The 13,614-nt window shown below is 47.9% G+C and overlaps 2 protein-coding genes across 2 annotated transcripts; both read right to left on the bottom strand.

The window, feature by feature from the left end:
• Positions 1 to 3,510: 3,510 nt before the first annotated feature.
• On the bottom strand, positions 3,511 to 8,883 carry CDV56_101055 (uncharacterized protein; the record flags this gene model as incomplete). Its single annotated transcript, XM_026754674.1, has 7 exons — positions 3,511 to 3,606; positions 3,722 to 4,050; positions 4,120 to 4,701; positions 4,768 to 4,926; positions 4,987 to 5,149; positions 8,025 to 8,278; positions 8,343 to 8,883. 7 exons carry the CDS (start codon positions 8,881 to 8,883, stop codon positions 3,511 to 3,513), a joined length of 2,124 nt encoding a protein of 707 aa, XP_026610724.1.
• Positions 8,884 to 10,047: 1,164 nt separating this feature from the next.
• CDV56_100382 (Clr5 domain-containing protein) lies at positions 10,048 to 13,202 on the bottom strand (the record flags this gene model as incomplete). The annotated part of the gene is made up of 3 exons (XM_026754001.1): positions 10,048 to 10,769; positions 10,821 to 10,900; positions 12,721 to 13,202. 3 exons carry the CDS (start codon positions 13,200 to 13,202, stop codon positions 10,048 to 10,050), a joined length of 1,284 nt encoding a protein of 427 aa, XP_026610723.1.
• Between the last annotated feature and the right edge of the window lie 412 nt (positions 13,203 to 13,614).

Raw genomic sequence — 13,614 nt, 5'->3', positions numbered from 1 at the left:
TGGGGTATTGGCAAGCAAGTGCCTTCCGAGCCAGACAAGGCTCATATTGGACATATCTCTGTGAAATGGAATGGCCAGTGGGAGAGCAAGCTTTCAAACGAATTTTATGCAAGTGGAAGCAGCTTAATGTTCGTATCGTTGTTGCTGACTACTGGTCTAGGTCATCACTCACAGTGAAGAATCCTTCAGAAGGTTTGATATACATCAAATGTATCCTGCTGTCTACTACAAGCAGACGAAGAAAGCCTAGGTAATCAGACAGCACACATAACCCGCTCTAGCAATAAACCTTGCTACCCAATAAAGTCTCCAGGTCAACATTCCCCATACGCATTTTCCGAGTACTAAACTGTGTGACTAATTTACTTTGCCATTAATGGAGCAGAAGTTAGAAATGTGTTGATATAAATTACCACTAACCAAATTAAGAATGTCTAGAATGCCATCGAAATATCCATCTCGTACTTGATACTATTCAAAGATACTGATCAGCTGGAGGACGACGTGGATGGAAGATTCTATGGAAGAAAAATGCCTCATTTTTTTGCCACATTTACAGTATATATATGGCCTAGATAGTCACTCGTTTGAGAAGATCAAGACCTTCAATGAATTCTAAGCCTACATATAGATTGCTAGCGTATTCCGATCTCACATCGGTATTGCGGATTTTGACAGTTATGAGCCCGGGCTGCCCTTGAGGACGCTCGGGATATCGATTGTCATAGTTCGCACTTTCTGTGATTGGCATCTCTTCGAACTGATTGATTGACTTGACCGATTTGACCGATCTGACCGATTCGACTGATTTGACTGAGCCTTATCTCTTGACTGGATGAGATAAAGCACCCTTCTCGACTGATTTGAATTCGATTAGACCGATTGCCTAATCTGGAAAGTGTGAAGCTGTTCTGCCGTCACCCTTTGAGCAACATGGAATATTACGCAATGCCGATGTCAGCCACTTCCACCGTGAAGGTCCCAATCATGCTGAATGAAGCAGATGACTGGTGGAATTGGGACCCTTATATCATCGGACTCGCACGAAGCCGCGGAGTGCTGAATATACTCCTCGGAAAGGAACCCTACCCGACTGAACCGATTCGGCCCGCCTACCCGACAGGTGCGCCAACCAATTGTCAAGCCCAAGGCGAGGGCCAGGCGATTGGAAACCGACGAGATGAAGCTGTAGCCAATCAGGAGGCTCAGCAGTCGCGAGAGAACGCATTAACGGAGCCATCTACCGCACAGATGATGCTATATAAGCAGCAACTGGAGCTGTACAAGAAAGAAAAAGAACAATACCGATTGAAACAAGCAGGTCTAGCGGCTATCTGGCAAGCGATTAGTCAGACGGTAGCCCGCAAGCATCTGCAGCGACTTACAGATGAAAATGATAATGAAGTGGATATCTATCGGAAGCTCCGAGATAAACTGAAATCTTCAGTTGAAGATCGTATGCTGCGTATCCAGGAGAGATACAGCAAGCTAGGATCGAAGCCAGCAAGTCAGAACATGGAGAAATGGCTAAGAGAATGGGAAGATGTCATTTCAGCATGTGTGTGATTGAAGATGGATCAATATACCGGCTATCTTGGAACGCAGAACTTCTTGATGGCGCTGCGTAAGATAGAACCAATGTATGCCGAGATCCGACTAAACGAATTGAAGAAGGATCACTCGATCGATGTGTTTGACGAGATCAATGATTATCGAAAACGATGGGAATCAAAGAGCCAGAAAGAACAGAATGCAATCTTTGCGACATTCAAAGGTCAATCCTCTGATCAACGAAATACTGGCTCGACCAATCAGAATCGAGAATCAAAGCCGCGACACAGAAGCGACTGCCCGTGCGGAGAAAAGCACACATTCGAACAATGCCCATACCTCATCGAATCGATCCGGCCGCGTGATTGGAAGCCGAATGCGGATATTGAAGCGAAATTTCAACGCCTTAGGCAGAACCACCCGAAACTGCGAGCAGCAATGGATAGCGCAGTTGAACGTGCCAATCAGAATAGCAGAAACAATGGCAAAACATCTACCCGAACAGTGATGAGCATATTCCGCAGCAATGCCGCAGTATATGCTGGCATGGGAGAGCGATCGTATGAGCTGCGAGATAGCTGGATAGTCGATTCTGGAGCTGATTTGCATATCTGCAATGATCGAAATAGGTTCTTAACGTACGAACTAGTTGACGACCAGTATGCTCATTTTGGTGCTTCCGAAGTGCCAATCCTTGGATATGGAACAGTTGAGGTGTTTGCTATTGGAATGGACAATCAGAAACATATTCTGGAACTGCATGGAGTGGCTTATATACTGGACTGTCATACAAATATCCTCTCAACTTTTCAGATGAAAAAGCATGGCTATTATCTGAACCAGCGAGCGAATGTTTTGGAGGATCGAGATGGCAGACCGATATGTCGCACTCGTGAGCTTTGCATCCAGGAAGTCGTTGAGTATAACCCATTGCCGAAGGATTCTGCTATCTTTGCGATGAATAGATATTCTGAGAAACCGCATATATCGGCAGAATCAGCTGAACGATGGCATAAACGGCTTGCACACCTGGGAGATGAGGCCGTAATGCACCTTGGAGAAGTCTCTACAGGCGCTAAAGTGATTGAATGCAAACGAAATTCATGCGAAACATGCAGACTAGCGAAGGCTGCATAGAAGATATCATGGACGCCTAGGGAGAAGGCAACTAAACCATTTGAAATTGTGCATTTTGATCTGATTCCGCTTCTGATGGCACACAATGGCGATAAATGGATTATGCATTTTGTATGCGAAGCAACTGGATGGCATGTTATCTATACCCATCCAAAGAAGAACTAACTGAACAGTATTATCGAACAATTTTTGGCATGGGTGCACACCCAATTCGGCGTCATACCAAAGAAGATGTTCTCGGATCAAGAGCAAACACTTGGAGATGAGTACAAGAGAACACTGAAGCAGAAAGGCACTGAAATCTTGCATTCATCACATTATGTGAAGCAACAGAATGGCCGTATCGAAAGAGCTGGTGAAACGATCATCATCATGGCCCGGAGCATGCGAATAGGCGCACAATTGCCTTAGATGCTTTGGCCGGAAATCTTTGAAGCTGCAGTCTATCTGCACAACCGTAGGCCTCGTTGTGAATACCTAGATGATGGAAGCAACCAAGGAAAAGGCCGCTGGATCTGGATCACACCGTATGAGAAGCTATATGGCAAGAAGCTATCACTAGCAAATCTACGGGTGTATGGTTGTAGAGCATATGTACGAGAGCCAAAGATTCCACTCTCCAAGAAGCTTGACCCGCGAGCCTGGGTAGGCTATCTTGTTGGATACACGGCATCCAACATCTGGAAGATATGGAATCTGTTGCAACAGACGATTACCGATGAGAGAGATGTCACTTTTGATGAAGATATCGTTTTCGACCCGAATAAACCGTTTCATGCTGAGGCTATACGAATCGTCGATATACCAAAGCCGCCAGTAGAACTAAATGAACTTCCTGAAATAGATGACATCGAAATTCCAACCCAAAATACGCCAGAATTTGACGAAGATGAGGCCCAATATGGCGTTGGAGATAGGCTGGAAGATGAGGTTGAAGCTCGGGGGGTGAATATTGAGGTGAATGACGAAATTGGCAAAATTGATGGGGGGCAATTTGGCCCCAATCCATATTATCTTTCTCTCTCAGTCTAACCAAGAGAGCGTCCTCCGCAGGCGAGTAAGGCCGCCTCTCCCCAGATTTACTGGAGTTGCTAGCAGGAAGTGTACGCGAAAGGCCCACAGGGCGGCCCAGCTTCTCGTGGGGAGCGGATTGTAATGACGGTATGTCAACCTGATTGGGCGCAGTTGGGATGAACGAGAAGAAATAAAATTCCTCTGACCCGTGAGACTCAATCGTAAGGATGGTTCGCCCGAAAATATCTCGAGTGTTACAGCGACCTGCCGATGACAGAGGCGTCGACCTCCGTGTTGAGCTACTTAGAAATTTTCGGCAATACCCAGAACGTGCGCGGTCTCTTGCCTCTATCACGGATCGGGTCACGACCCTTCTTCTCTTTGAGCGATGTTGACACTCCCCGGATTCTGACATACCAGGTTGGCGGTTGTACTGAGTGACGTTCTCATCTTGAGAGTCATCGCAATTGCGGGGTTGTTGGCTTTTAGACTTTGAAATTCGTGATTGGGCCACCGCAAATGATTTCCGTCGAGGTGGTGGCGGGACCACCACAGCGATCGTGGGCAGACGTTCACGACTAGCTGTAAGCTGCGCCACTTGACTGGGAGCCACTACACTCATATGACGATCTGAGCCTACGACGTTCTGCTCGGACGGCCACAAACCGCCACCTAGGCGATCATTTAGAGCATTTGATCTCTCAACATCGCCCTGATCGCTTTCAAGGCCTTGCTCTTGGATGGTAATGTCGGTTACATCGTGCTGCGGCGTAAATCTTGGAGGGCTCTCGTAACAGTCCGTCTCGCAGTCGATATGACGCAGGAAATTTGCATCCGAATGGGCCGGGTCGTCTATGCCGGGGTCTTCCTGTGAGATGGAAGGCTGTATTCCAAGTTCCGAGGCCTTTGTGGAGACATGAGCATCATCGGAGATAACATTTTCGAAAGCATCAAGGATAGGGCTGTGGTTGTTAATATCACTGTGAGCAGGGCGCAGAGCTGCACAAACGGATCAGAAAAGATGTACAACAACAGGAAAGTGTGCGCATTGTAATAAGCGCTTACCTGAGTGACGAACTTGCTCTTTCGAGAGAGGAGTGCTTGGAGTGGACACAACACTCTTGGGCTCCGTAGGGATTTCAATGCTTGGCCGGATCGTTGTACCTTCGAAGGGGCTGGCTAGATCGGTCTCCTCTCCCGAGGTGAAGGGAGTCATAATTGGGGCTGAAATTTGAACATTATTAAAAGCATCTACCAACGCAATACTGGAAGGGTGCAACATACAGGGAGTGACAGTATCAGAAACCAAACAGCTATCGCCGGCTCCCTCCTGTGCAAGGGCGCTCTGTGTCTGAGAGCTCATCTCCGGCGGCGTCGGCTTCGCGAACTTGGCTATCTCGATATCGAACACATTCGGCCGCGCAGGAGCAGTTTCAGAATTTTGATCCTGGGGAGCGGTAGGAGACGGTGTTCTATCGTTTCCAGGAGCGATTTCACGCGAAGTCGGAGCGGATAAGGTTACAGGAAGCGGTAGAACAGGCCGGAAATAGGACGTTCACTGTCGCAGAAGACGGTTCCGGCTGCAACGGTTTTGAGGGTGGGGGCCGGTAGAACTCGATATTGTCAAGATCAATCAAAACTCTTCGCGGTGGTTGCAGGGTCATGATGGAGGGATGGATAGTGTGATAGCGGTACAATCAACTGTAGTAATTGAATAAAAAGTACCTTCCCAAAGTAGGGGAACCAAGGACCAGCTTTATAGGAGGACTGTAGGAGATCCATTCAACCTTCAGTCTCGAAGCGCCCGGGCTGCAAGAGGAGTGTCTTGTTCCAGGGAATGCGGTCGGTAATCTCCTTAATTACCTATTCTAAAGGCAAATCCAGACACTAGTGACCAGTCATACCGGAATACCCGACAGCCGCTCGCCAATGACCCCTTCCAGCACAGGTCCTGCAATCCGGTCATGCGGCCCCAACGGACTTGTTTGGAACCAAGGGTCCCACAGCCATGCTGTGCGGTGCAATTTCAGCCAGTGAATATCGTCTGAGGCAGTGCCGCGTCATCACCCTGGTAGAAATCTCGATCGGTGGCCTGTTGGTGGTCACGATCTGAAGGGAGGCAGCGCTCGCATCCGTGTGCCAGCGGCACCAGGCCGGTTGTAGTGATCAGATGCAACTGAGGCATTTTTGTGATTGGCCACGATATGTGCACCAAGATAGACACGTGCCTTGGGGTCCTGATTTAGAAACAACTGTCGGAATGCCCATCCGCGAAATGGCAGGCTTGACAGAAAACCAAGGAACTCCCTTAGTTCCTCCAGTCCACGTTCAACCTGTAGAGGGACAAAACACCGGCAAACAGGCAACCAGAACAGAGAAAGAAACAAACGAGTGGAAGCAAGAAGTAAATGGGAGAGACTCCAAACCACCTGGGAACGGGAATCACAGTATTACCGTGTTGAGTTGGTCCGCGACAGCTGTAGACTTTCTTTTTCTTCATCTCCCTCATGCCTGTGTCATAATTTAGGCAGACATATTGCTCATGTAGCATCTTTTTATCCAAGGCGCGTTGAGCGCCGAGATTGGATGTCTGGAGTCTGGGACGGCCAGTTAGAAAACTTCAATCATGCCGGTCGGTGGAGACCTTGGGTCGTGTGACAAGAAAAGTTTTCGGCTCAGATGAGGGTGTGGAAACCACAGTCAGCTAAGGAGTCGGACATGACCGATGCATCGCGAAAGGGGGCCGAAAAGGATGTTGTAGCGAAGAAAGATACGAGAAGTTGTCGTTGAGCGACGCACTCGATGTTTATATAGTTCGGCCGGCTACAAGGCTGGCGGTCGCGGACGGCAGTTCAAATTCGGGAATAGTGTAAAACACTAACCCAGATCTGGACACGCTAAACCGGAAGGGAGCGGTTCTGGAGGGCGGCTAAACCCAAATGAGGGGGCGGCCGAAAGCGGTACGGGGCTGTAACACGTCGCATCATGCTCGAAATAAGTTATCTCCTTAGGTACAGTGCAGGCTACTCGCCGGGACGTTTCGTTACCAGAAAGCTCAGGACCGAAAAAGAGGGAGTTAGGTAACGTAAGGAGGACTCATATACGCCAGAGCTAGCGAGTAATATACTGAACCGCTTCCTATGCTCAGCGACGAAAACCTTGGCGGACAGCCCACAGTTGCGGGCAATGTAAAAAGCTAGTGAAGCCGAAATACGCTACAGAAGAGTGCTCTACTGGTCCACAGAGCCGATATGAAACCAATCTCGTTTGCGTATAGACTGCCCTCAATAAGTCACTGTACCACCCTATTGTTGGTTTCGTGGCGCAAGAGGCGGACTATGAGAATTTATGTCTTCCTTCCCCTCTTTCTCCCCTTTCTTCGAATAATCTTATACCTGACGCCACAGGACGAATTTCGGCTTGGGACGTCGTTCGCTTCGCTTGGAAGCTGTTCGTCACTTATAGCCGGCCGTTTATTTCCGTGGACTGCTGGCCGTTCTGGCACGCTCGCAAGGTTTTGGACCTGTTGATTCGCGACGGTCGCGGGTGACAGAATTCTCGCATTCAACGAAGATGGCGGTTGGGACTTACTGTCCTTTCTTCGGATTAAGCAGATACTCTCAGGACTGTCGCGCCTGAACAGTGGATTTCCCCATCCTTGATCAACTCGTCGGAAGCCATGCATATACAGCTGTTGAGTAAAGGACGCGTAAGTAGTAGTATTGAATGCTGGAAGCAGTTTTGCAGTAAATTGCTGATCATCCACAATCATCACCGTATTCCCGTCTTCCGACCACCGTATTATGCTCTCATTAGATGTGTCATTCAGTGTTCTAGAAAGGGGGATCAGCATCTGAAGAGGTCCAACATCTCTTCACTAGTTGTCTATCTTACTTCACTAATCTCCGGATGAAGATAGGTATCCAAATTCTGTCAGTTGCCTCGGCAAATGAGTCCTGATTGGGCGCCGGTGTGGTAGAGTCACTGCCTTTGTCGTTTGCAACGGGGGCATGTCTCGACGCTTTTTGCTGAATCAGCTTAATGCATTAAGGTTTACAGTTAGAGAGAATCGCTCACGTACGTGTATTTAGTGGTGCGATCATCGGTCCAGATTGGCTGGATCTATTTCCAGAAGCGCCCCAGGCTGGGAAGGAGGGAAATCTGTTTGCATCTTGATCATTCTCTTCGCTGCAAGAAATAGTATGCCCTAGACCTGAGTGCAGCGACTGTCCCTGAGGAGATTGACTATTGAGACCACTTAAGTGCTCGTGGCCAGAGTCTGTCGAAACCGTTGGCGGGTGATGATCTATACCACCCCTTACTTCGTTTGCCGCCAAATTTGCAAAATGAGAAGACTGCATATCCGGATTGCTGCCCCCGACCGGTTGGTCCATGACAATGTCAGACTCGAGACGAGCCTGGGTTTCCTGGTTATGGCCGGCGTACGAGCTAACTGCAGGAACGCCTGTGGTTGCAGCAGTTTTGGTTGTGATATATCTTTCGCCGTTCGAGCTGTTTGAAAGAAGCTCTCTTCGCGCGCAGAGACACTGCTGAAGAATGGTAGCTTCAGTAATAACTAGCCGTTGATCCCTCTCAGTCACATATTAAAAAGCATATATGGAGTGAAAGCTTGTACGTACTTTTATTGGCCATATCTTTGACCTTCTCAACATCAGCTAGAGTCTCTTTCACGACTCGCAATTCTTTGTCCCTATCACGTGGCTCAGGCCATGGCGAAAGAAACCTCCATGCCCTGCCAGAACGGAGGAACTCACGTTCTTTCTCGCGCAGAGAGATCTGACTTTCTCCTATAGAAAGCTGCGCCGATGAGCATACGCTTTCTGGGGAAGCTCCAGCCCAGAGTATAATTCTCGCCCATGTAATCGGTGGCCCTTCTACCTCTGGAGGATCGGTAAAAAGTCTCTCCACTTGTTCCAGTAGCTGTGTACCAATTAATTTTTCGCCCCTATGAAGAGCGAGGCTACCACCCTGCCGTAAGACGTTTAAGTGCTTTTCTAATTCCTCCAGCAACGTCGCGAGGGAATGATCATCGCGAGCAATGGGCTGCAAATCGTCGTCATATGGACGAATTGTGAAATCCACTTCCCGATATGAGGTTCTCAGTGGAGAGCGGAAGGAATCTCCTTGTTGGCCACCGGTTTGGGTGTTGTGATCTGCCATCCTGTCTGGCGAGGAAAATGGATGTAAGTTGGGAGAACGTCGCAGGAGGCCATGAAATATTAGCCATTTGAGGTGAAGGCGGGAAGCGTAACGCTAGTTGCCGCCACTTACCCTGTCCAGTTACGGAGTACAGTGGGACGTAAAAATTAATGTTACGTTTGGAGGGACGTGTACGGCAAGCTATTACGTCCACTCCGCAACAATCGAAAATTGGAGTTTTTGCCGGCAGAAACTTACCCGTAGATTAGCCATTTTGAGTTTAGATCATTGATCGCTTTGACTACTCATCCCGAGCGCCACACAAAGGCGCAGATTTTGCTCGGGTGCCACTGCCATAAACAGCCCGTATAGCTTGGCAGGGCAGATGCTGGAGACGCAAGATGTGCTTTTGGAAATAAAGAAAGTCATACGTGCCTATGGTGCTTTACAGTGCAACTGAATTGTGTTGGCGAGCCTATAGATTGGAAATCGCAGGATTGGAAAAGGGGTCAATGGCCCAGTCTACCTACGGTTCGCCATCACACCTACGTCTATGATGGGTCACGTGGTTATCTTCAGGCGGTTACAAGAGACCACTAACAGATTATCCTCGTCGCCCTCATCAGGAAAGTTGATTAGATTATGCAGCTCCTTGCCTTCTTCATGGTTAGTCGATTGGCGCCTCAGATGAATCAATCCCCCGTCATACATGGACAGTTCCCCCTAGTACGGCGTGCCAATACTCATCCTAAACAGAGCGACTTATTCCACATCAACTCCAGGAAGGGAAAGAAGCGTACGTCCTTCTTTGGCATACGCGTACGGGACAATAGCTCCGGCCTGCTTGCAGGCAAGCCTGGATGCTGTTTAGGAGGCAAGTTCTCGTGCATACGGTCGAACCATGATTCTGATGTCATCGCAAAAGGAGCGCGGCGTAGTTGTGCGTGTTGGTCCTATGTGCATCACTCAGGTTAGCTAGAGTCCTCAATATTCTTGGTATAAGCACTTACGTATTTTGTTCGGTCATATTAGTGTCCATGTTGGTGATGATGCGAGGATAGTTGGTAGGTTGGTGCTACGCGGTTGTCTTACTCGTAGATTTCGTTGATTCATCCCAGAACAGAAACAGCTGTCAATTCTTCAACTCCTAAGAACTGATCAAAAGCATTTCTAACTTAATATACATTATTTCCTTTCAATGAAGGGCCCAAATTCAGCAATACGACCTTCATCTTCTGCATTGAGAACATGATTCCTTCGTGTACGGTAAGAGACCTCTGAAGCAGTCGACGCCATTGAGCCTGCAGAGCGTTTACGGCTCCGAGAAGAGGAAGATGATGGAGCAGTGGCCGCTGAAGAAGATGTGGCGGTAGTGATTGAAGCTGCTCTTGCTGCTCTCGGGTTCTCCAGTAGCTCTTCGATTGAAGGGGCCTCAAAAAGGTCCTCATCTGTAAGAGTATCCTGTTCCCTGAGGTCTGCTAGACCCGTATGCTTCGTTCGCTGTCTCTTGCTGGTTGTTGTCTTTTCCACAGGCGATGATAGCTCAGCTTTGATGCGAGGAGATGCTGGCTCTCTTTTGATAGAAGAATCCTCCTCCTTGATAGTCGAATCATCCCTGTACGAAGACAAATGACGCTCGATAATGACAAAAACATAGTATTCTCGCTCCCCACCAGTAACGGTACGACACTCGAACCAATTCTGAAGCAAATCCTCAACTGCTTGACGTCTATCTGCCGTCCGACTGAGATAGGTTGGTACCTTCTTCGTGACATTAGTTGCTAGTCGATGGATATCTCCTTCCTCCCGTGTATACTTATGCTCGGCAAGGGTAGAAAGAAGATCGTTTTGAATGAGATCATTAAGGGATGCAATCGTGCGCGCTTCAATCCGATGCCGGACTTGCTCTACTATCAATCAGCCCTGAATAGGACAATACTAGAAGCTGGTAAGCTTACCAATTTGGTCTAAGGACTTGATTATTTGGCCATCCTCAGTGCTGACATCAATTTGCAACAGGTAAAATGCCACAATAGCTCTGAACGATGTCGGATGAGTTATTGGGTTCTGTCTTCCGCTGTTCCCACCTCGCCATCCTCTGTTGTCTGCAGGACGGGGGAAAGAAGGAAATCGCTGTGTGGGAACAGACATTGCTCCTGGGCGTGATGCAGGCGGGGAATCCGTCAAGTCAATTGTAGGTCGTCGGGCCGGTGTTGTACCGCAGTCAGGACACTCATAATTGTCGTGGGCTATGCCCGTGACTCCACAAAATGGTGTCCACTGTGCAAAGGGCATGATGAAATGAGAAGACAAAAGTGGATAGTGGATCTTCCTGAACCTCTTGAAAGGCCGGGTTTTCATGATTTTCAGAGCTAGGGGAAGTAGACGAGAGGCGAAAGAATCGTTCAACGGGATATACAAAGTCGAGGAAGAACGATCTAACCAAGCAGATGGGAGTGTAGGGGTATGAGAAGGATTCAACCAGGCAGGAGGAAGTACAGGCATATAAACCTGATCTGAATGAAGAATCAGTTTCCATTTTTTGCATTCCTTTGTGGGATTGACACTGGAAGAATCGATATAGACAAAAAGATGACATTATGAAGATTTTTAACCAGCTCAGAAGACAGGTTCTTCGCCGAGTATCCCTCTGTTGTACAGACCTTCCAGATTTGGGAGGTTGTGCAACTTCCGCAACTAAAACTATTGCGCCTCCGGAGTCCAATCTGCAGCGCCCATTGGGCGTCTTGTTAAGCAGAGAAGTGGCTCAGCCTGGATTTGAATATGTAATATGATATCGGCACGAAGCTGCAGATAATAATCACGAAATGGATAAGCCTCCTCATCAGGCTGGATTGGTGGTGGATTTTCAGGGTCAAAGCCCATTTCCTGTACTCTTGCCTGGCACCATCGTAAAGTTGCTGTTGGTAGATACTCATCAAGATCTAGATAGATCTCAGTACGCGTTATTCATCCTGAGGGGGTGGAGTCACCTACCAAGCCCTTCCGTATTCCTCAGCAGCTCATCCAGTTTTCCTTCATGAATTGGAAGACCAAAATCGAAAACACCGTCACCGGAATGATGATAGAGCATGTAAGGCTTTCCTGCAACTGCATTTGGACGCTTTGTTTGGCGCCGAATATAATGCACATTCCAGGTTTGAATGAATCCATGTACCTCCGCGCGGAGTATAGGCATATAGATACTGTACAGTGCCATCAGATCAGGTGTAGAGCGCTTTGTAAAGATTCCTTCTTCTTTGTAAGAGTGAAAACATGTCTATGAACTTTAGTATGGTATAGAGAAGCTCGTCATCGAGAGGCTCACCCGCCATTTCCAAATCACTGACTCATGAAGCTTTCCCCAAAATGACTCTATCCGTTGATTCTCAGTGCTTCGGCCTGATATCCAACACTCATCTGCTTGTATTAAAGGGTTCAGAGCTTGCTGGAGCTGGAAATGAGACTCTTTAAAAAGACCAGTCTCACTACCACAATCTGAACGGATTCTTCGTGGCTGTAGCTTCCGGGTCCTAACAGCATTGAGATATTGCTGGTAAACACTGATTGCTGTACGGGCTGTAATGCCACAGTAGATCCATATGATATAGCGGGAGTAGGCATTGATTGCTGCGTATATCTCAATTCTAAACGGCTCCAGCTTGAGGTATCCATCAACAGACCAGATGTAGTTCGGACCTGGGACAATGTATTCTCCGCGCCTACGCTGCAAAGCATGATGGCGACGTTCAACAGCATTAGAAAGGACGGAACGATAAGCAGAATACAGACGATCACTAATGTGAGCACTGGTCAGTAAAAGAATGACGAATAATGCAGAGATGGTTGTTCTAATACCGAGAAATGTTGTAGCCCTGGCCACGCATATGACGATAAAGGATTTCCTTGCCGAAGCTTTGGATTCGTCCTTGTTCTGCTTCGTGTACAAGCGTTTGGCGCATCTGCTCCTCCTGGATTTGTTGCTCAACTGGGTCACGTAGGCAGCGCGTAAGCCCAAGTTGGTCTCGTATTCTCCTGAGGGTTCGTGGTGTGATGGAGAATCCATCGTCATCTAGGACACGGAGTATCTCCTTGTCCTCTAGTCCACCCTGAAAGAATAGTTCCCGAATCCGTGCATGAAGTTGAGAGCAAGAGCCGATTGTGTGGTCCTGCCTTCTAACACCCCAATCTTTCAGTCGAGACTCAAGTGTACGCTTGCTGATTTCGACATTGTGCCTTGCCTTGATATGCTCAAGAATTGTATTCAAAGGAGTCTCATTTCCGTAAAGGGAAAGAATTTCAGTCTTATAGGGCTCTAGGTTGATGGTGCTTCGACCCATGATGCTTAGACCGATTGTTCGACGGGATAGTGAGAAGTTAAGATACTGCTCACCTCTTATACCTATTGGGAGTAAGAATTCCACTGCGATTTTCGGCTAGATCTGAGATAGAAGGTCGTACAACATCGACCATTACAGTTGCTAAATACTAACCCTGCATAGTACAGACGACAAAATATCAGGGGCGAGACAATTATGGGTATTGTGTAATTTTATCGGTGGTAAAGTCCCACATCTCCTTTGATATATATATTGTCAGAACTAACGGTATCACAAACGGTATCATTCCCGTAAGCGTACAGTCATTCGTTTACCATCCGATACGGAGGACTATCTCACTATGCCCAATCAGGAATTTGCTGGGCAAGAATCTTCTAGATATCTTCCCTCCCATTAACTTAAATACACTCCT

The sequence above is a fragment of the Aspergillus thermomutatus genome, assembly GCF_002237265.1.
Source record: "Aspergillus thermomutatus strain HMR AF 39 chromosome Unknown NODE_283, whole genome shotgun sequence".
Classification (NCBI taxonomy): domain Eukaryota; kingdom Fungi; phylum Ascomycota; class Eurotiomycetes; order Eurotiales; family Aspergillaceae; genus Aspergillus; species Aspergillus thermomutatus.
The sequence above is the reverse complement of the archived record's forward strand: the minus strand, read 5'-3'. Positions and strand labels throughout refer to the sequence as shown.